This window comes from Geotrypetes seraphini, chromosome 10 (assembly GCF_902459505.1).
Source record: "Geotrypetes seraphini chromosome 10, aGeoSer1.1, whole genome shotgun sequence".
Lineage (NCBI taxonomy): Eukaryota > Metazoa > Chordata > Amphibia > Gymnophiona > Dermophiidae > Geotrypetes > Geotrypetes seraphini.
Window position 1 is genome coordinate 3,885,170 of NC_047093.1, and position 24,310 is coordinate 3,909,479.

A 24,310-nucleotide genomic window follows, 5' to 3' on the forward strand; every position below is an offset into this window, starting at 1 on the left:
TTCTATATCTGAAAGTTCCAATATTGCTGTAACCTAGAACCTAGAACAATTGCTTTCGCCCACTACTTATGAGGAATTTAGGAATCGTCTAAAAACACACTTGTTCCTAAAGCATCTATACAACTGATCCTCTCTTTTCTCTCCCCTCTATGTTGATTAACTTATCCTATTGATCACTCTCTCCTCAACAATGAATTTCCTGTCCTATTAATTCTCTTTCTTCCTCCCCTCTTAAAGTCAATCAATTCGTTACCTTTGCTTAATCTTCTGTAAACCGCATAGAACTTCACGGTATTGCGGTATATAAGCTGTTATTATTATTATTATTATAACATCTAATGGTTGCTGGTCCCTTTCTTGTTGTCGTTGCTATTCTCTTTTAATAGGTAGGTAATAAGCCTGCGTAAGTGGTGGCAACATATCTTCAGAAATTTCCAAGATTTTCATCATATAACGTTTCACTATATCTCTTGGAGATATTGTTGCAACCCTTGGAAAATTGATTAATCTGAGATTATTATTTCTAGAAGTATTTTCTAAGGATTCAGCTTTCTTCTCAAATTGGTATTATCCTTAATTAGTGTTTCTCTAATCTGTTTAGAAACTTTCAATTAAGAACAGGGGGCGTGGCTTGGAGACGTAGGAGAATGGTCGGGTGACTGAATTGCTCTGTGGAAAAGGCTCAATTATTTAAAATATAGCTACAAAAAATAATTGAAATTAATTCAAAAGACGAGGATTAACAGCATAATGGCATCGGGTAAGCTGACAAAAGCTAACTCAGCGGGAGGAAGTAATAAAAGATCAAAAATGGAGCCGATAGCCCCCTCTAAAGTTCCGTTGCCAACGGACGATGCAGAGGACATTGATATTGTTAAGGAACTTCGGCAAATAAAGGAAATAGTATTACAAAGTGCAAAGAATATCCAGGAAGTTAAAGAAGAGCTGGCAGGTCTTAAATTAAGTTTGAAGGTAGTGGATGTCAAAGTGGAGCAATTAGACAAGAGAGTGGAAAAAACGGAAACGGAAATAGCTCAGTGCAGGAGATACTGTAAAGAAATAGAAATATTAAAGAGGGATCTTGAGGATGTTTCCAATCGTGAAAGAAGAAATAATTTAAGGCTGATTGGGGTCCCGGAAGGGGTAGAAAAAAATAATCCCATTGCCTTTCTTGAACAGTTTTTACCGAAAATTCTACCTCTGACAGTTAAATTTCCTCTGGAGATAGAAAGGGCGCACAGGGTCCCGACTAAAAGATTTGATAATCAAAAGGGACCGCGTCCTTTAATTTGTAAGCTGCTCCGCTATCAGCATGTGGAGGAAATTATAAGACTGGCAAAAGAAAATAAGAACATGAAGTGTCAGGATTCAAAAATATATATAGTGCCAGATTTTGCAAAGGCAACGGTTTACAAAAGGAAAAAATGACTTGAATTGAGACCACAGCTTAGAGCGATTGGAGCAAGGTACAGTTTAATGTACCTAGCTATTATGAGGGTCACATTTGCAAATAAAACTTCAAACTTTGATGATCCATTGAAGTTAAAAGAATTCTTAGAGCAATGTGAACAACCTATGAATACATAAACTGAGACTATATTTTAACAGACGGATTGGAGTAAGAAATATTTTGATTCTGAGATGTTTTTATTTTATTTTTTTCCTCTCTTCATTTGATTTTTTATTTGTTTTGGATGGTTTCTGATATAGAATGTTTTGTAGAGATTTGGTCTTTGGGAGTTACAGTTGAAATTGGAACTGATTGGATGCAAGGATTCTATGATGACATCATTCCACATGCTATGAATCTCAGAGATATTAATGTGAATGAACATTCTGATGTCTCTGCTTGAGGTGGATATAGAGTGACTGGCTCTAATTGTTGAAATTAGGCTCCCTACAGAAGTTAGGGCTGTTTTAAGTAACATTTCCAGCCCTTTATCTGATATTGATGTTCCAGGCAATAAACAGCAATTTATAGGATCCTGCTTTAGACGCTTTTTGAAGTGCTGGACTATATTAATGTCAGCTTTATAACATTCTTGACACTTCAGAATTGAATGAAGTCTAGCTGATATCAAAGAGCACTTTACATTAATTGGGAACACTAATGGTTTCAAAGATTAAAAGGGCGGTAGATGCTGGAGATTTCCTTAAGTGCAAAGGGCACTTTACAGGAAAAGAGGTGGTTTAAACAGAAGAAGAATAGTACTGGAGGAGGACTTGGACTGTGCTAAAAAAGAAAATGATTTGGAAATATAAAGGAGACAGAAGCCTGATTACAGATAAATCCAAATCCCAAGGAGAATATAAACTTATTCTGAAAGAAAGTAAATTGTTTGAAAAAGAAGTGACTTGGAAGAAATGGAAGAAGGATCAAGGAAAGCATGAGATGTAAAGGATAAAGCAGTATCTGAACAGGATTTAAGAATAATTCAATATGAATTGACTGTAAAGCAGAGAATATCAGACTTCTTTTGGATTGAATCTTCAGTGTATGAATGACTTTGTAGAAGCATAGACGACATATTAAATATAGTGGATCTCCACTATAGACCTGTGAGTCTTACGTCTGTCCCTGGCAAGATGGTTGAAGCACTGATCAAGGATAGCATAGTCCGGCACTTGGACGCACATGACTTGATGAAACCCAGTCAACATGGATTCAGGAAAGGGAAATCATGTTTGACGAATTTACTCCAATTTTTTGAGACCGTGAACGAGCAAATTGATAGTGGGAAGCCGGTGGACATAATATACTTGGACTTCCAGAAAGCGTTCGACAAAGTTCCACACGAAAGACTTCTCAGGAAACTACAAAGCCATGGCATAGAGGGAGATATACAAAGATGGATAGGCAAATGGCTGGAAAACCGAAAGCAGAGAGTGGGCATAAATGGGAAGTTCTCCGACTGGGAGAAAGTGACTAGTGGTGTACCCCAGGGCTCGGTACTTGGGCCGATCCTTTTTAATATTTATATCAATGACCTGGAGGAAGGAACATCCAGTGAGATCATCAAGTTTGCAGACGATACAAAACTATGCCGGGCGATCAGATCGCAGGAGGATAGAGAGAAACTCCAGAGCGACTTGTGTCGGTTAGAAACATGGGCGGAGAAATGGCAGATGAAGTTCAATGTGGAGAAATGCAAGGTAATGCATTTAGGCAATAAGAATAAGGAATACGAGTATACAATGTCAGGTGCAACTCTGGGGAAGAGTGAACAAGAAAAGGTCCTGGGTGTACTGATAGATAGGACCCTGAAGCCGTCGGCACAATGCGCGGCAGCGGCAAAGAAGGCAAATAGAATGTTGGGCATGATAAAGAAAGGAATCTCGAGTAGATCGGAGAAAGTTATAATGCCGCTTTATAGGGCAATGGTCAGACCACACTTGGAATACTGCGTCCAACATTGGTCTCCCTACCTAAAGAAGGATATAAAACTGCTGGAGAGGGTGCAGAGACGAGCAACAAAACTGGTGAAGGGTATGGAGAAACTGGAATACGAGGACAGACTTATAACACTAGGATTGTTCTCCCTTGAGAAAAGGAGACTGCGTGGGGATATGATCGAGACCTTCAAAATACTGAAAGGAATCGACAAAATAGAGCAGAGAAGATTATTTACATTGTCCAATCTGACACGGACTAGAGGACATGTAATGAAGCTAAGGGGGGACAGGTTCAGGACTAATGTCAGGAAGTTCTGCTTCACTCAGAGAGTGGTTGACACCTGGAATGCCCTCCCAGAGGAGATTATTGCGGAATCGACCGTCCTAGGCTTCAAGAGCAAACTAGATGCATATCTCCTTAAGAGAGGCATATAAAGATATGGTGGACTATAAATTACGCCAGGTGTACACCTGGCAGGGCCTCCGCGTGTGCGGATCGCCGGACTTGATGGACCGAAGGTCTGATCCGGAGATGGCAGTTCTTATGTTCTTATGTTCCAGAAATGGTTTGAAATCTTTCCATTCAAATGATGGTTGAAAAATAATTAAGTTTTGTCTGCTGTGCAAGGGGTGTTAACTTCCAAGGTATCGGTATCTAAAAGGAAAATATTAATGCAGCAATTCATGCGTATCCTGCTTTTCATTTCTTTTGCACTTTACCTGCAAATAACTATGTGAAATGTACTTTATCAGCAATAGTAGGATATAGTGCATATTTAAATCTGAGATATTAAATATGTGTGGATGCATGGAAAAGGGACTGCAGAACAGAAAAGTGTGGTTGGATTTATTCAGACTTTCATATGACTATAATATGTTTAAAAAACTGAAACTGTTTAGGGATTCTATGAAAAAGGGAAATGAACGCTAAAGATGGATGCATAATGGTGCTGAATTAGTTAAAACAAGCAGCTGATATAAAGACATGAAGAACTGAAGGGATGGAGTGAAGCTGAATATGCTTTGAGAGATTTTGTACACAAAGCGGAAGATCGATGAAATTGTTCATTTATGATGTATAATGATATATTTTAATGTCACTTTAATGTGTATTTAAGGATAAGTAGGTGATTTTAGATTAATTATAGGGGGTATGCAATTAGAAAATTGAATAATAATTTATTAACATGCAATTGTTTTCACAGGAATACAATATAATATTGATTTATTTAATTGAAGTAAATTTGATTTAATATTAAAAAATATTGGTATAATAAAATATATTTGATTGGGCACTTGAGTGAAAGATTCTGAATTTATAGGTGGTATATAATTGGGGAAAGGAGGGAGAGGGAGAAGGAGAGAGGAGGAGAAAATAGAGGGGACGGAGAGAGAGGGAGGAGGAAGAGAAAGTGAGGGAGGATAAGAGGGGGAATAAGGAAAAAAGGAGGAAAAAAAAAAGAAATTTGAACTTAATAGATTATTTGAATTATATTATATTATATAATGTAGCTTATTATGATTTATAAATGATGTATGTGGTAGAGCCTGATGGGAGCTTTTTGTCACCTGATTATATATGAGTGTTTCCAAGTTTACACTATTAATTTGGGGGGGGGAGGGGAGGGAGTGGGGAGGGGAACGGGAGGGAGAGAAGTTGATATATTATTTGTTAAAGATTTTGGGATTTGGTGGAAATATGTTGATAGAGGGATAGGGAGGTTTTGGGGGGGGAGGGACAGGGATAATTTAAAGCATGGATATAAGGAAAGGGAGTATAAAATGATATTGAAGTGGAGATTCTTAGATATTAAATTTTTATTTGTATAATGACTTTCAAAATATTTTCTTTAAATGTTAATGGCCTGAATCATCCGGTAAAAAGGAAAAAGGTACTGTCATATATCAAGCAACAGAATATAGATATTTGTTTTCTGCAGGAGACACATTTGTCTGGGACAGAGTCTATGAAGCTGTCAGGTAATTGGATAAAACAATGTTTATTTACACCAGCGGTAAAAAAAAAGAAGGCAGGAGTAGCAATATTGATTAATAAAAAATGTCCAGCAACATTTAATATGGTTAAGGCAGATCCTCTAGGAAGGTGGTTACTTGTTGACATGAGCATGGGCAATAATACAATGGCGTTGTTAAATATATATGCCCCTAATTCGAACCAAAGTGAATTCTTTAAATCTTTACAACAATTAGTTTTATCACTGGCTACTACTAATTTAGTGGTGGCTGGGGATTTCAATGCTGTTATAGATCCAATAATGGATAAAAAACCTAGTAGAATTATGAAATCAATGGGGTTAGATAATTTAATACAATCATGTAATTTAAAAGATATATGGCGTATTCTTCATTTTAATGATCGGGAATTTACATTTTGTTCAAATGTTCATCAATCATTTTCAAGAATTGATTATATTTTTGTTTCAGATCAGATAGTGCAGAAAGTTGTAAAAGCTGACATAGAACCAATAATAATATCTGATCATGGTGGTGTGTGGATAGAAGTTAACTTAGTAGATCAAGATAATTCCAAACCTGTATGGAAGTTTGATAATACATTGCTTGCTGATTCTAAATTTTGCACAGAATTTCAGACCAAAATTAATGAATATTTTTTACTTAATGATTTAGAGGAAATGTCGGTTGAAATTTTATGGGATGCTTTCAAGGCAACGATGAGAGGACAAATTATATCATATTCTGCATATAAAAAGAAACAGCTAAGAAAACAATTTGTAAGTCTGGAAAAAGAAATAAAAAATTTAGAATTAAAATTGGTTAACAAATGGGAACAGGATACATTTCAAATATTGTTAAAAAAAATGTGAATATAATGAGATTTCCTCTGGATTAGTAAGGAAAGCTATTTTTGCTCAGCAAACGTTGTATTATGGTAGTGTAAATAAGGCTGGAAGACTATTGGCAAATTATTTAAAAGCAAAGAAAAGGAAGGAGAAAATAGGCATAATTAAGGATGAGTTAGGAAATTCTCATTCTCAACTTGAAAATATATTAAAACAATTTTTAAAATATTATAAGTCCCTGTATTCTTCTGAGTCTTATTTAAATAAAGAGAAAGATGGGTTAGATTTTTTGAGTTCAGTTGAAGGTCCTAAGGTTCCTGATCATATAAAAGGAAGTTTAGATAAACCTATATCATTAAAAGAGTTACAAATGGCATTGAAATCCCTTAGAGTTGGGACCGCTCCAGGTGGAGATGGATTTACGGTAGAGTTTTATAAAGAATTTCAAATTTCCCTTTTACCTTATTTATTAAAATTATATCAGGATCAACTGAATAAAGGTTGTATATCAGGCACTATGGCAGAATCTTTAACTATTGTTTTGCCAAAGCCAAATAAAGATCCAACATTGGTTTCAAACTACAGGCCTATATCTTTAATAAATGTAGATGGTAAATTATTAGCTAAGATTTTAGCATTAAGATTAGCTAAAGCTCTTCCGCATATAATAGGTATGCATCAAACTGGATTTGTTGCTCAAAGACACTCTTCTAATAATACTAGACTGGCATTTCAGATGTATTATTTAACAAAACAAATTAATGATCCGGCTTTTTCGGTATCATTAGATGCTGAGAAGGCTTTTGATCGTGTGGAATGGAATTTCATGTATCAAGCTATGGAATGGTTTGGTATTGGATCCGGATTTATACAAATGATTCAAGCACTGTATAGCTCCCCAACTATTCGTTTATATATAAATAATAATTTTTCGGATGCTTTTAAATTGCAGAGGGGAGTTAGACAGGGTTGTCCATTATCTCCTTTGCTCTTTGATATAGTTCTTGAACCCTTGTTATTAGCTATTCGACAGGCAAAGGACATACAGGGTATTCCATGTGCTGGAGTGGATTATAAAGTATCCGCCTATGCAGATGATATTTTGCTTCATTTGAGAAATCCGGAAACAACAATTCCATGTCTACTTAAAGTAATAGATACATTTGGAAAATTCTCAGGATACAAAATAAATTGGACTAAATCAGAAATTTTACCTTTAAATGTGTATTGTACAAAAGGTATATTTGATTCTTTTCCTTTTATTTGGAAAGAGGATGGAATAAAATACTTAGGCATTTGGTTGAAAAATACACTCGAAGAGACAATGAGAGTAAATGAAAATTTTTTTATTACAAAAAGTAATAGAGTTGTGTGAGCAATGGAATCCTTTGCATTTGTCATGGTGGGGAAGAGTTCAAACTGTTAAAATGATGATTTTGCCTGTGGTTTTCTACCAATTGGGCATGATACCAGTGTTTTTTCAGGGGTCTTTCTATAAAAAGTTAAATAATATTCTGGTTAAATTTATTTGGCTGTGTAAAATTACAAGAGTTGCTCTAGTGTCTCTACAAAGGCCAATTGAGGAGGGTGGGGTAAATTTCCCCAATTTTTATAGGTATCACCAATCCTATATCATGCGCCAAGGTATGTATTGGGTCCTCCCAGAGCTTTTGGAACAACTGCCAGACTGGTTATGGGTTGAGAGGTCGCTTATATTTCCACTTAGACTTGATCTTCTGCTCAGTATAAAGATGCCTAGAATACGTAAAGACAATCGAGTATTAATGGATACTTGGAAAACATTAAGATTTGTAGACAAATTAACTCCTGATTCTATTTTAAAATCAACACATCAATCTATTTGGGTAAACTCCAAGATACAAATAGGCGGGTTTAAGGTTGTCTGGAAGGATTGGATTAAAGCAGATATAAGATCCTTAAAGGAAGTAATTGATAATGGTAAGCTGCTTGATTTTTCACAATTGCAACATAAATATGGTCTGAATAAAAAACAAAGTTATAAGTGGTTGCAATTGAAGCAGGCTATTCAGGTGGGGTTCCCTGAATGGAAATCTTTAAATGATCATTACAGCTTAGAATTCTTATGTTTCCAGGCAGATTTTCTGGGACACCAGGCTGCAAAGTGGTATAAAATTATATCTAATTATTTGAATAAGAAAACTAAAAATGGATTAAGAGATATTTGGAGCATTGAGATTAAGCATCAGATTAATGCATCTCAATGGCCACGAATTTGGTCTTGGAGAATTAAAGGTATGATGTCGGCATCTATTAGGCAAACATGGTTCTTCTTGTTGCATAGAGCATTCTGGACCCCTACTAGATTACAAAAATTAGATTGTTCTAAGTCTAATAGATGCTGGCATTGTAAAATTGAAGTTGGAACTCTAGATCATCTTTTATTTTATTGTCCATGTATTCAGGCATTTTGGTTGTCAATCTGGGATCAAGTTAACCTAATGATGGAAAGTCATGTGGCATTGTCCTATGATACGGTTATTTTTGGAATGTGTATGAGGGCTAAATGCCAAATATCTGCAGCAAATAATAAACTTCTAATGATCCTTACTGGTGTGGGGATCCAACAAATAACGTTTAATTGGAAAAACTGTTCCAGACTAAATTATAGTTTCTGGTGGAACTCTGTATGTCATCTGTACAAAATGGAAAGGCTACTTGCAGTACAAAAAGGTCAATTTAAAAGGTTTCAGGATGTATGGAGGACATTAATAGAATATTATAATGATTAAGGTTAATTTAATGTTCTTTTTCCTTATGTGATAATATGTGGAAATGGGGGGGAGGTGGGGGGGTTAGGATATTTTAAATAAACATCTGTATATTTTAATTGTTTAATACATATAAGAAATATAATATGTATGTATGTATGGTGGAAGGGGGAGGGGTAAATATATTGGAAATATTTGGTTAAGGAATTTCAAGTGAGATTGTAGTATGATGAATTATATTTTCTGTACACTTGTTGTATATGATAAAATGAATAAAGAGTTGGAAAAAAACCCCAAAAAACATAAGAACATACGAAGTTGTCTCCGCTGGGTCAGACCAGAGGTCCATCGCGCCCAGCAGTCCGCTCCTGCGGTGGCTCATCAGGTCCATCCGCGGGAGCGGACTGCTGGGTGCGATGGACCTCTGGTTTGACCCAGTGGAGGCAACTTCTTATGTTCTTAATTGAAAGTTTCTAAACAGATTAGAGAAACACTAATTAAGGATAATACCAATTTGAGAAGAAAGCTGGAATCCTTAGAAAATATTTCTAGAAATAATAATCTCAGATTAATCAACTTTCCAAGGGTTGCAACAATATCTCCAAGAGATATAGTGAATGAAACGTTATATGATGGAAATCTTGGAAATTTCTGAAGATATGTTGCTACCACTTACACAGGCTTATTATTATTCTTGGTGGATATTTTCTAGGGAACTTTTTGATTCATCAAATTCAACTTTCAAATTCCCCACCATAGTCTCTTGGGGGTTTAACTGATTTTGCCAAGTCTGCCACCAGATCCCATAGGGAATCCAGGGTTACCTCTCTGGGTTTTTCAATATAAAAAACATTAGTAAAATTAGAAGTCTCTCCAGCTGATGTCTCCTCTTGAACAGCACTACTCTGGTTCCGATTTACCCCTACAGTTGTTGGACTCTCAGGTTCTTCCAAACTCTCCTGCATATCTATTGAGTATTAATGGGCATTCATTTTTATCCTTATATAATTATGTTATAGTGGATAATGGATAATATACAAAGTAACAATGAGGTTATATCCTTTTGTTTTTAACTTTATTAAGATGTATGAGGAATTTTTAAGTGTAAGTTCATCTGCATTTATGATGTATATTTTAGCTTTGCTGCATTTATGATTATTCTTTGCTGTTTCCGTATATCAATTGTCATTTTATGCATATCTTTTATAATATAATTTTTATATGAGTGTCTGACATTTTGATAATTGCATATTTTGTATGTTTTTAGTCTGTCTATATCCATGTATGTACTTGTAGACTCCTGAGGCAGGCCAGTTGGGCCGAAACATGTACATGTCGGGTCATAGAGTCAATGGATGGATTTATGAGAATTTGGAAGAATAAAGGCATTTGAATTTATCAGATGAGCTGAAGGACACTTCTTTGGTGCGCACCATTCTGATTGGGTCAATTCCACTTTGTTGTTTTGCTTCTATCTCTACATCACCAAAATTCACCCTTGCCCACAATCTCGTAACCTCACGCTTAGGCTACTGCAATCTAATTCTAACAGGTCTCCCGCTGAACCCCTTCTCCCCCTGCAATTTGTACAAAACTCGGCTGCACAATCTTCTGCCAACCTCACTACTCACTTCACCTGTCTCCTCAAATCACTTCACTGGTTTCCTACCGCTTTTGCCTACAGTTCAAACTCCTGTTCATTCTCCAGCCCCTCAGGATCTCTCCTCTCCTCTTTCCTTATACACCTCCCCGAGAACTCCGTTTCTCAGACAAATTCCTTTTATCTTTACCCTTCTCCTCCACTTCCAATTCCAGTCTTTGTTCCTTTGAACTCACTGCCCCGTATGCCTGGAATAAATTACCCGAGCCCATCCACCGTGCCCCTTCCCTTATTCAAAACTAGGCTGAAAACTCAGCTTTTTGAGATGGCCTTCAACTCATAACCTAACTCGCCTCTGCTCACCACCCTAGCCCTATCCCCTCTAACTGCATCCACACCCTGGCATCCTGTTTGTCTGTCTTGATTGTTTAGATTGTAAGCTCTCTCAACAAGGGACTGTCTCTTTTGTGACTCTGTACAGTGCTGTGTACATATGGTAGCACTCTAGAAATAATTAATAGTAGTAGTTCTTGTGGCTCAGGTAGACCCAGTTGGCCCCCAAGGCTAGGGTTACCAGACATCCAGGAAAACCTGGACTTGTCCTCTTTTTAGAAGACTATCCGGGTTCCTGGATGGACTTTCCAAAACCTGGCAGTTTGTCCAGGTTTTGGAAAGCCTTGAGCTCTGGCCATGCCTGAAGGGCCTTCATCAAGCATGCGCAGATGATGTCACATGCATCCATGCATACTGGAGACCCTTCAAATGTGGCCTGGAGGTCAGGAAAAAAGAGAGGTGCTTTTGAGGGGCAGGGTTGGAGGCAGAACAAGGCGAGGCTGGGGGGGGGGCAGGACAATGTGTCCGGGTTTTTCCATCATCAAATATGGTAACACTACCAAAGGCAGACAGCTTCCAGGTAGTGAACTGAGTGTGGGGGGATGGGGAGAAGAAATCTCTTTGAATAATGATCTTCTACGGACTGAGTTACAGAAAGAGATGCATTATCTCTGGCTAAGAGATGGGGGAATAACCCTGGAGACTGTAAGGGACCTCCCTCTACCAGCAAATACCTGAGAAGCAGTATCCTGGAGTTTAGTCAGCCCATTCTCCAGTCTTTCCATTTTGGCAATGAGTTCTTTCCTCTTCCTGGAAAGCAGATTCTGGTAAAGTTTGATGAATTCCAGAAAAGTCTTTGGTGTTGTGTAATTATAGCGTCTGTCAGCACTCAGATACATCTTAGACATCTCATTAACTGTTTTGTGAACATACGCCATGAAGAGACTGATAGACATTTTCACATCAATCTTGAAGAGAAAAGAATAATTCAATCAAACCCTTACTACAAGACTACAGACAGTCAGTTAAGTGAAAGACACATTGAAAGGTGAGGCTTTCCACTTAATTCTGTTCACATAAGCAAACAGAAACTAGGAAAAGGCCAGATGAAGGGAGCAGCACTATCTAGAGCAGGGGTGCCCAACATGTCGATCGCGATCGACCGGTAGCTCAGGAAGGCAACGTGAGTCGATCGCAGATCTGTGATAGACTCGTGTTGCCGTCCCGATCTACCAGACTTATCAGCCTTCCTCTCCCCGACGTCAAAGACGCCGACGCCGGGCATTAGGCTATTTTTGTCATTTCGGGAGGGGGAGGGGTGGCGTGGCGGCGGCAGCAGCAACAGCCTGAAAAAGAAATCATCCTGGCCCGGGTCGGTGTCATACTCCGGAACTTCTAACTCTTCCAGCAGCCCTCTCCCTTCTACCTGCTTCCGGCCACACCCCCTGCTCCGCGGCTCTCTTCGGCAACTCAGCAGCAACGATCGACACAAGCTTCTGATGTCGGGGCCTACCCTCTGCGAGTCCCGCTTGTTTCAACTTCCTTTTTCCACAAAGGCGGGACTCGTAGAGGGAAGGCCTCGATGTCGGCAGCTTGTCTTGATCACCGCTGCTGACGAGTTGCTTAAGAGAGCCGCGGAGCAGGGGGGTTTTGCCAGGTGCAGGTAGAAGGGAGAGGACCAGATGCAGGACTCGTGGGTGAGGGAGCAGAAGAGAGAGAGAAAGAGAGAGGGGAGGGAAACAAAAGGAAATATTTCATACTGGGCTGGGCCGGAGTGGAGGGAGGGTGGAAAGATTCTGGCTACAGGGTGCATTAACAAAGGAAAAGGGGGGAAAGCTGAAAACGGAGATAGTGACACAAAGAAGAGATAGAGTAAGCAGGACCTACTGAATAAGGATAGAGATACAGAGGGGACATGAAGAGGAGGTGAAATAGAAACATAGAAGTAATGCTGAAAAAGTGTGTGGGGGGGAGATAAAGACATTGAAAGGGCAAATGGTGAACATGGGGTAAAGACAAGGACAGAGACAAATGAAGATTCTGAAAAAGTGGTGAGATAGGGATATAGGTGAGATGGACACAAAGAAGGGTGATGCTGGAAAATAGGTGGAATGGTAATTCTGACAGACACAGAAGGGAAATGCTGGATCAAAGAGAGATGGGGCTCAGGCTGGATGGAATGAGGAGAAATGCCTTGTTGGCCCGGAACTTCCTCTCCTACGCCAGAATTGACGTCAGGGAGCGGAATGCTGGTCAGCGCGATGCTTCTGCAGGGAAAGCTTGGGACGGCGGTGGCAGCAAACTGAGTGGCTTGGGGGAGGGCATGTAAAAATAAAGAAAGGGGGCAGACAGGGAGGCAGAAAGAAGGGGGAACAGGGAGACAGAAAGAAAAAGTTGGGGGAGAGAATGAGGTCTGGAGGAGAGGAAACATACAGGAGACTGAAAAAAAGGAAGAAAGATTGGATGCACAGTCAGAAGAAGAAAGTGCAACCAGAGACTCATGAAATCACCAAACAGCAAAGGTAGGAAAAATGATTTTATTTTCAATTTAGTGATCAAAATGTGTCGGTTTTGAGAATTTATATCTGCTGTCTATATTTTGCACTATGCAATAGCGTTTTTTAGCGCAGGGAGCCTATGAGCATTGAGAGCAGCACGAGGCATTCAGCGTAACTCCCTGTGCTAAAACCTACTATTGTGGTTTAGTAAAAAGGGAGGGGGTGTATTTGTCTATTTTTGTATTTTGTTACTGAGGTGACATTGCATAGAGTCATCTGCCGTGACCTCTTTGAAAAAACCCGGAATATGAATAATTAACATTTTCTCTACCTTTCAGTGCGCTTTGTGTTTTTTTTAAATTTTATTGTTGGTAGATCATTTTGACTTAGTCATTATAAAAGTAGCTCGCAAGCCCATAAAGTGTGGGCACCCCTGATCTAGAGGTTAATAAATGGCTTTGTCTCCCCCAACATGTGTCTGCATTCAAAAAGTAAAGGGATCCCATTTCTGTTAGGTTAATAAAGTAATCAATAAATCTGAAAACCTCTATCCCCTCGGTATCTTCTAAAAATCGGCCACTGACAGACACCAGGGCTTCTTCGGGCCATTCATGGAACCAGTCAATAGAAGTACAATTAACCACAGCAGGAAACTTTCTAGCCCGTATTCGGAGGGTTGAGCCCACTGGGGAGAAACAGAGGATAACCTAGAACACAGTAAAATAAGAATAGTAATTGGACTACGAGCATCAAAAGAGAGTTTATATTGACAGCTCTTACCCAAGGACGGATTTACGACCTGAATAATGTTGAGGAACATCTTTCCCTTTTAAGACTGCAAAGTGTGCAGGTTTTGATACAGATTATTCCAACTCCTGCTAATCATTTCTATAGTGCTACTAGACATATGCACAGAAGAGACAGACACTGCTTGAAAGAGCTTACAATCTTGACAAGAAGGTGCTTTGGACTTTGGAATTGAAGAAGCTTCAAAGAAGTCTGGATTTGAATATGGCCAGAGACGGAGCTTGATGTATTGAATCAGGCACTTTGTTCCAGGCAGCAACGAAGAAGGGACGGAGTCTAAAGTTGGATGAGCATCATTATTTATTGTCTAACATTTATGTCCACCTAAAAACTAGGCAGATTACAAATCACATACACAAATGTATGTAATTAAAAATAAAACATAAAAGTTATATGCAGCAGAAAGATGTGCAAAAGAGGCAGCCAATAGAAACAACCAGTAGCCATCAGAATTCAATTTATTCATAAAGCAGCCTTTTTTTTTTTTGGTAAATTCTTTATTCATTTTATCTCTTACATCAAGTATTTAAATAATTGGCATATTGAATTGTATACATCACTTGAATTTCTTATCATTTTAACATAAATACATAAGATTTAATCGCTTCCCTCCCATACTACATGCAATCAAATATATCATACTAGTCTTTAAGCCCGTTACATTAACGGGTGCTAGAACATATGTGTGTGTGTCTGTCTTTTTTTCTCTCTCTCTCCTTAGCCGCTTTCTTTCTTTCTGCCTTTCTTTTTCCTTGGCTGTCCATCACCACCCCTTGCCTGCTCCCCCTGTCCATTTTCCCTTCCTTTTACCTCCACTGTGTCCACCACCACCCCTTCACTGCTCTCCTTATGCAGCAGCAGCCCTTCTCCCTTTGTTTTACCTCCCCCCTGTCTAGCAGCACCTCTTTCCTTCTCCCCCTGTCCAACATTAGTCCTCCGTTGTTTTTTCTTCACCTCCCCTGTCCATCATAGAAACATAGAAACTGACGGCAGAAAAGGGCCATAGCCCATCGAGTCTGCCCATACCAATGACCCACTCCCTGATTCTTACTCTCCTAGAGATCCCACATGAATATCCCATTTTCTCTTGAAATCTAACACGCTGCTGGCCTCAATCACCCGCTGAGGCAGCTCGTTCCAATGATCTACCACCCTTTCAGTGAAGAAGTACTTCCTAGCATCACCCTGAAATTTCCCTCCCCTGATTTTCAGCGAGTGTCCTCTGGTTACCGAGGGCCCTGTAAGACTGAAGATATCATCTTTCACCTCTATACGCCCAGTAATATACTTAAAGGTCTCAATCATGTCCCCTCTCTCTCTTCGCTCCTCCAGTGAGTACATCCGCAGTTTCCTCAACCTTTCTTCATACGTGAGTTCCCCGAGCCCCAAAACCATCTTGGTAGCCATTCGCTGAACCGACTCAATTCTCAACACATCTTTTCGGTAGTGTGGTCTCCAGAATTGAACACAATACTCGAGATGAGGTCTCACCATGGATCTGTACAGTGGCATTATGACTTCAGGCTTTCTGCTGACAAAACCCCTACAAATACATCCCATCATTTGTCTTGCCTTGGATGAAGCCTTCTCTACTTGATTGGCAGCCTTCATATCGTCGCTAATGATCACTCCTAAATCACGTTCCACCGTGGTCCTGGACAAGGTTTCACCATTTAGTGTGTAAGTTCTGTGCGGATTTTTTTTGCCTAGGTGCATTACTTTACATTTTTTAGCATTGAAGCCCAGCTGCCAAGTTGATGACCACTGTTCAAGCTGTCTTAGGTCCTGCGTCATAAAGTCAGGCACACTGCTTTTGCCAACTATGTTGCATAGTTTGGCATCGTCGGCAAACAGTGATACTTTTCCTCTAAGTCCTTGGGTCAAATCTCCTATGAATAAATTGAATAGAATCGGCCCTAAGACGGAGCCTTGAGGTACTCCACTCATCACTGCTGACGTTTTGGAGGGGGTACCGTTTACCATCACCCTTTGAAGCCTACCATCTAGCCAATCCCTTACCCATGTTGTGAATGTATCCCCTAATCCCATCGATTTTAGTTTGTTCAACAGCCTGCGGTGTGGGACGCTATCAAAAGCTTTGCTGAAGTCCAAATATATCACGTCAAGGGACTCACCGGCATCCAGATGACTGGTCACCCAATCAAAGAAGTCAATCAGATTAGATTGGCAGGACCTTCCCCTGGTAAATCCGTGTTGATGTGGATCGCGTAAATTTTCTTCGTCTAGAATTTTGTCAAGTTCCTGTTTGATCAGTGTTTCCATGAGTTTGCACACTATGGATGTAAGACTCACTGGTCTGTAATTTCCTGTCTCCGTTCTGCAGCCCTTTTTGTGGAGTGGAATTACGTTAGCTGTTTTCCAGTCTAGGGGTACTTTTCCCATGCGCATGGAAAGATTGAAGAGTACGGATAGTGGTTCAGCCAAAACTTCACTCAGCTCTCTGAGTACCCTGGGGTGTAGATTGTCTGGTCCCATGGCTTTGTCTACTTTGAGTCTTGAAAGTTCGTGGTAGACATTACTAGGTGTAAACTCGTAGTCACGAAACAGGTCATTTTGGCTGTTTCTTATTTGTAGTTGCGGACCATCTCCCGGTGCTTCACAGGTGAATACTGAGCAGAAGTATTCGTTTAGCAGTTCTGCTTTGGTAGTATCAGATTCTGCGTAGTTTCCATCTGATTGCCTAAGGCGTTCTATTCCATTTTTGTTTCTCTTCCTGTCGCTAATGTACCTAAAGAAGGATTTGTCCCCTTTTTTAATGTTCCGTGCTAGATCTTCCTCTGTTTGAAGTTTGGCTTCCCTGACTGCCTTTTTGACAGCCTTAGATCTGGCCAAATAGTCTTCTTTTGCCTCCCTTTTCCCAAGATGTTTGAAGGTAATAAATGTTTCTTTTTTCATTTTAATGAGGTCCGAAATTTCCTTGTTGAACCATTGTGGTTTTTTGTTTCTCCGGCATTTGCTTACTGTTTTTACGTAGCGGCTGGATGCTTCGTTCAGGATGGATTTTAGGTTTGACCACATAGTTTCCGGATTGTCAGTTTCTGCATGGTTTTGCAGCTTTTGATGGACAAAGTCTCTCATGTGGTCGAAGTTTGCCTCCCTAAAATTGAGGACCCTCGTTGCTGTGTTTGATTTAGAGAAGCCCTTCCTGAGGTTGAGCCATACCATGTTGTGGTCACTGGAGGCCAGCGTGTCTCCCACTGATACTTCTGCATCTCTTTCCTTCTCCCCCTGTCCAGCAGTAGGCATCCCTTCCTTTTTTATCCTCCCTCCTCCTTCTTATCCCTATTATACTCTTACCTTGCTCTGCCCCTGATCAGAGGTTCCCGACAGCTGCCCAGTTGCACCCATTGGAAAAGTTCCCACTGCCGCATCCCGCACCCCTCCTGACGCGGCTCCCGCTGTCCTTTCTGTCTGTCTCTGTCCCTGGCCCCCTTTGCCTGTCTGTCTTTCTGTGTATCTCCCTGACCCTGTGTCTTTCTTCTTTCCTTTCTGTCTCCCTTCCTCCCTCTGTCTGTCTGTCCAAAGCAGCATTCCATCCCCCTCCCCCCAAACCAGTTCCCTGTGCACCTGCCCCTGTGTCTTTCTTATTTTCTTTGTGTTTCCCTTCCTCTCTCTGTCTGTCCAGCATTCTATCCCCCTCCCCCCACACCAGTTCCCTGTGCCTTTCTTATTTTCTTTGTGTTTCCCTTCCTCTCTCTGCCTATCCAAAGCAGCATTCCATCCCCCTCCATTTCCCTCCCCCCACACCAGTTCCCTGAGCACCTGCCCCTGTGTATTTCTTATTTTCTTTGTGTTTCCCTTCCTCTCTGTCTGTCTGTCCGTCCGTCCAAAGCAGCATTCCCTTCCCCTCCATTTCTCTCCCCCCCCACCAGTTCCCTGTGCAGCAGCATTAGCGTTTCCTCTACTCCCCCCTATCCCTTCCCCTTCCCCTTCCCGCGGTCCGGACTACAAAGGTGGTGATTCCAGCAGCGCTTTTATCAGTCTCCACACGCTGCTTCGGGCCCTTCTGCCCTGATTTACTCTGGCACGTCCCTGATGACATCATCAGAGACGCGGCAGAGCAAATCAGGGCAGAAGGGCCCGAAGCAGCGTGTGGAGACTGATGTACACGCTGCTGGAATCGCCATTCGGGCCCGCGGGAAGAGAAGGGGGTGGGCGGCAAAGGCGAAACGGAGATCGGCGGCAGCGACAGGAGAAACGGAGAACGTCGTCTGGCTGCGGTCCGGCTTGTGGAGGCGATCGGGTGGTGACGTATTCGCGCGCATGCGCACTCCTTCGGCCACAGACCTACAGCGCACGGAACACGCAAATAGAACTGCGCATGCGCGAGTTAGCCTTTTATTATATAGGATAAGTATTCTCATCTAATGAACTAAATATTTAATCAAATTCAGAACCCCCCCTCCCCATAGTAGAGTATAATCATGTGCCTGGATTGTCCTATTATTCACACCTTCAAATGCTGCCTGATATGGTTCAGCAAACCTTTAAATATAAGTATCCTGGATCAAATAATGGTTTTAATTCAGTATATATGTTTTTAAAGGACACCTCAGCCCCACCACTCCACCGCTGTAATGATTTGCTACTGCGGGAAGAATTATGTGGTTATTGTATATATCTTCAATTGTGTAAAAATATAAATAGTACTTATCTCATCCAAACCTGGGAGTCAGACCCGACATGTTTCGCACTAAAAAAGTGCTGTCTCAAGGGTCTCCCTAAGAGATAAGGAAAGGAAGCTATTACATGGATGGAGGGTGGGAAAGATCAAATAAAACTTAATGAAAGTGAACAAAGATACATTTTTATGCTCGATACGATTGAGCTGCGGGGATTAAACAGTGAAGTGGAATGGGGGACATTGATTGGTTGAATTTCGGGCTGATGTCATCACAGGGGGGCAGGACTATGTTGCTATTGGACAGGATATTTAAATGCTACCGAGGGACACCGCCGCCATCTTTCACATAACTAAATAGGAGTCGGATGACAGCGGCAGCCCCGGTGAGTTATTTTGAAAAATCAACTTAGACTGAACAAGTAAAAAATATTTTAAGTTAGGTGGGGAGGGCTAAGACATTTTATATGTAATAGCTTCCTTTCCTTATCTCTTAGGGATTGAAGATATATACAATAAATATAAAAGTTTTCATAAATTGAAGAAACAGTTTGAACACTTTTGAAATATGTTATAAAACACAAATAAATTGGACAGCCAATGATGAGGCACCACATAATTCTTCCCGCAGTAGCAAATCATTACAGCGGTGGAGTGGTGGGGCTGAGGTGTCCTTTAAAAACATATATACTGAATTAAAACCATTATTTGATCCAGGATACTTATTTAAAGGTTTATTGATTCTTATACTGGATATAAACATCAAGAATATTAACATTGCCAGTGTCGTGATGATATGGTTCAGCAACAGGTGTCTGCATCAGGGCAAAATCATTTTATGTGCAAATATATTTTATTGAGCTCAACAAGAAAATCAAGCAAATACACAAGATAAAACACAAACAAGCTCAAAGTTAGTTTTACAAAACCCCACACACAACTCCCCCTCCTTTATATGACCACCCCTCCCCCCAAACCAGTTCCCCCATACCTCCCCCCAGGTCCTCCTTCCAAGTACAACACCAACATAGGCAATGATAGAATACAAAATGATACAGGCATACCAACTGTTAAATAAAACCACCATGACGCTGGACTCTGCATACAATGCAACACCACAGAAACAGCAATGCATGTCCCCTAAAGCAAAAAAAATAAATAAATAGAAAATTTTTTTCTACCTTTGTCTTGTCTGGTTTCAGCTCTCCTCATCTTCTTGTCACTCTCTTCCTTTCATCTTCTGTCCTTCTCTGCCACTTCCAGAAACTGTATGTTACTATGTTGTCTGGTTTCAGCTCTCCTCATCTTCTTGTCACTCTCTTCCTTTCATCTTCTGTCCTTCTGTGCCACTTCCAGAAACTGTATGCCTCCCCCTTCCATCTTTCCCTTCACTCCCATTGGTTTGGAATCCATCTTCTTCCATTCCTTCCTCCAAAGGTCTGGCATCTCTCTCCTCTCCTCTTTTTCCCTTCCCTCTCCCACACCCCCATGGTCTGGAATTCACTCTCTCCTCTCCCTTCCCCCCACTTCCATCAGCATCAGCCCCCTTTCTTTCCCTCCAACCCAATTCCATCTAGTATCTTTCCCCTTATGTTTTCCCCCTTTCCCTGCACCCCAATTCCATCAGCATCTGCCCCCTTTCTTTCCCTTCAACCCAATTCCATACAGTATCCTTTCCCCTTTCCCTGTACCCCAATTCCATCAGCATCTGCCCTGTTTCTTTCCCTTCAACCCAATTCCATCCAGTATCCTTCACCTGCACACCAATTCCATCAGCATCTGCCCCTTTCTCTCCTTCCGCCACCCTTCCATACAACCCTGCCCCCTTTCTCTCCCTCCACCACCCTTCTAGGTCAGACGGGGCCCGCTGAAGAAACTGAGGACTTGGTGGGTTTTTTTTCCTTGGCAAAGCGGGCCCCACAGGAAAGATCGGAGTGCTGCCCCCCCCTGGGAGATCAACAACACCGCCTTCCCCCGGCATTGCCATCAACCAACCTGATAACCAGCCAACATGGTTTCTGCAAGGCGAGATTGTGCCTAACTAACTTATTGCACTTTTTTGAAGGAATTAACAAACGGATGGACAGAGGTGACCCCATAGACATCATATACCTAGATTTCCAAAAAGCCTTTGACAAGGTGCCTCATGACGTCTACTCCGGAAACTGAAGAACCATGGGGTGGAAGGAGACGTACATAGATGGATCAGAAACTGGTTGGCGGGTAGGAAACAGAGGATAGGGGTGAAGGACCACTCCTCGGACTGGAAGAGGGTCATGAGTGGTGCAGGGCTCGGTGCTCAGGCCGCTGCTATTTAATATATTCAGAAACAGAGACGAAGTGTGAGATAATAAAATTTGTGGATGACACCAAACTATTCAGTGGAGCTCGGACTAAAGAGGACTGCGAAGAATTGCAAAGGGACTTGAACAAACTAGGAGAATGGGCGACGAGGTGGCAGATAAAGTTCAACGTTGAGAAATGTAAAGTATTACATGTGGGAAGCAGAAACCCGAGGTACAACTATACGATGGGAGGAATGTTATTGAATGAGAGTACCCAAGAAAGGGACTTGGGGGTAATGGTGGACATGACAATGAAGCTGACGGCACAGTGCACAGCGGCTGCTAAGAGAGCGAATAGAATCAAGAAGGGTATTACAACCAGAACGAAAGAAGTTATCCTGCTGCTATATCGGGCGATGGTGCGCCCGCATCTGGAGTACTGCGTCCAATATTGGTCGCTGTACCTTAAGAAGGATATGGCGTTACTCGAGAGGGTTCAGAGGAGAGCAACATGTCTGATAAAAGGTATGGAAAACCTTTCATACACTGAGAGATTGGAGAAACTGGGTCTCTTTTCCCTGGAAAAGAGGAGACTTAGAGGGGATATGATAGAGACAAACAAGATCATGAAGGGCATAGAGAGAGTAGAGAGGGACAGATTCTTCAAACTTTCAAAAAATAAAAGAACAAGAGGGCATTTGGAAAAGTTGAAAGGGGACAGATTCAAAACAAATGCCAGGAAGTTCTTCTTTACCTAATGTGTGGTGTACATCTGGAATGCGCTTCCAGAGGATGTAATAGGGCAGAGAACGGTACTGGGGTTTAAGAAAGGATTGGACAATTGCCTGCTGGAAGAAGGGATAGAGGGGTATAGATAGAGAATTACTGCACAGGTCCTAGATCTGTTGGGCCGCCGCGTGAGCGGACTGCTGGGCATGATGGACCTCAGGTCTGACCCAGCCAAAGCATTGCTTATGTTCTTATGAATAAGTGATGTCGGAGGGGGGTGGACCGGCAGATGCAAAGAGTTGCTGCAAGGTCCCGCAATGACTGCATCTGCCGGTCCAACCCCTCTGATGTCACTTACCTCTTCCCTGAGCAGAGCTGGCAGATGCAGTCATCGCGGGACCTTGCAGCAACTCTTTGCATCTGCCGGTCCACCTCCTCCAACGTCACTTATTCAGGTTGGTTGATGGCGATGCCGGGGGAGGGCGGTGATGTCGATCTCCTGGGGGGGGCCCAGCGCTGCTGATCTTTCCCGGGGGCCCATGTTGCCAAGGGAAACCCCCCCCCCCGAGTCCTCTGTTTCACCGTCCCCCCCCTGACAACTTCGGGCCCTAGGCATGTGCCTACTTGGCCTATTGGTTAATCCAGCCCTGCTTCCACCAAATATTCCCCTCACCAATTCACTCAGCAGGCCACATCCTAGACCTAATAGTCACTGAAAAAGATGTATCTACTGACACACTTCCTCCAAGCTGTTCCATCAAACCAGTACCCTGGTCCGATCACTATCTGATCACTTTTAACCACATCTACACAGAGAAACAACCATCACCCATGAAACAACTCCAACCCATGAAAATGTTCAACAATTTGGCTGGTTTAAGAGACCTCTATCAGGCCTTTCCAATCTAGCTGAATTACTAAAATTCAATTCCAAATCTGTTGACAAGGCTGCCATGACCTGGCACAATTAAATTACAGCTCTTTATAAAGGCTTAGCCTCAGTCAAAGAAGTCAAACACTATCCTCATAAACACTCCTCTCCCTGGTTTACTGAAACCCTAACAGCCAAAAAAAGAGAACTAAGAAGAGCAGAAAAGAAATGGTACAGTTCCAGAATCAGTATGGACAAATCCAGCTGGAGGAACCTGCATCAAGAAGACAATTTGGCCTTTATCCGTCATCATGTTTCTATGTAAGTAAACAAGCCACACTTGATACCAAAAAGGCCTATTACTCCCATCCAGAATGAGATGTCTGGAGTGATACGATTTTGTAAAAGTTACTCAAGATATACTTCTTTGTTTTAGCCTTTAATTGATTTAAACAATTTATGTGGACAGAGGATAGTAAAATATGCCCTTGAAGAAGAAAGATAAATAAGGTTTTCTCCTGGTTTTATTATTTGTTGGTCCGGTAATGGTTTGTAAAGTTTATTGTATATCTTTGTTCATGATTGTGTACGTTTTCTTGTTAGCCGCTTAGGTTGTAAGTGGATTATAATTGTTTTTAAATAAATAAATAAACTAAACTACTAAGAACCCCTCAACAGATTAAAAAAAACCTGTTCTCTCTAACAAAAAAGCTATTCATAGCATAACAAAGAGACATCCAAACCCTAAACTTAAACCTTGACAGCGATACGCTCTCAGACTTCTTTACTGACAAAATATGTTCCCACACAACAAATTCCAACTCCCCACAAGCCAATCAGAATACCCAAATCTTCATCACTTTGAAACTGTCTCATATGAAGACCTAAACAAGATAATAAACTCCATTAACCCTTCCGGCTCCATCCTGGATGCCTGCCCATCACACTTCCTAGTTGCTGCCAATGATGCCTTGGTAAGCTCAATCCTTCCTCTTATCAACTCCTCCTTAGAGATAGGCTCAGTCCCCTGGAAATCAGCCATCGTCAGACTAATAAAACTCCCCCCAAAAAATTCACACGACCCTAGTGTCCCCAGTAACTTTAGGCCTGTCTCCAACCTACCCTTTATATCCAAAATCCTGGAAAAAACTGTACTCAACCAACTCTTCTCCTACAACAACAAACAGGAAGTCCTATCCATCTACCAGTCAGGATTCAGGAAATTTCACAGCATGGAAGCCACCTACTTGACATTATCGACGACTGCTGGAAACTCATGGACAAGGAAGACGATGTCCTTCTGGTACTACTTGATCTCAGCGCAGCCTTCAACATTACTGACCATCATCTCCTCATTACGCAACTCGCTGAGGTTGGCATCCAAAATGTTGCATTGCGCTGGTTCACTCCCTTCTTAAGTAACAGAACTAATGGGCTCACCCCTATCAAAACCAAAACCAATCAAATATGGGGTGCCACAGGACCCCTACTGTCCCCATAGCGCACAAACACCAAATTCAGATCCATTCCTTTGATACCATACAACTATACCTTCCTTTAGAGAATAGACATGACTCCCA

General features: G+C 41.3%; 1 protein-coding gene across 2 annotated transcripts in view; it reads right to left on the bottom strand.

Annotated features, from left to right (window-relative positions):
* The window catches only part of DNAH17 (dynein axonemal heavy chain 17), a 954,442-nt gene that overhangs the window by 199,951 nt on the left and 730,181 nt on the right, over window positions 1-24,310 (bottom strand). For both annotated transcript variants that reach the window (XM_033960179.1, XM_033960181.1), the window contains 2 exons: window positions 13,942-14,103; window positions 11,633-11,866 (listed from right to left, as the gene is read on the bottom strand). In XM_033960179.1, coding sequence (XP_033816070.1) covers window positions 11,633-11,866; window positions 13,942-14,103 — 396 coding nt within the window. The remainder of the gene's footprint in view (window positions 1-11,632; window positions 11,867-13,941; window positions 14,104-24,310) is intronic.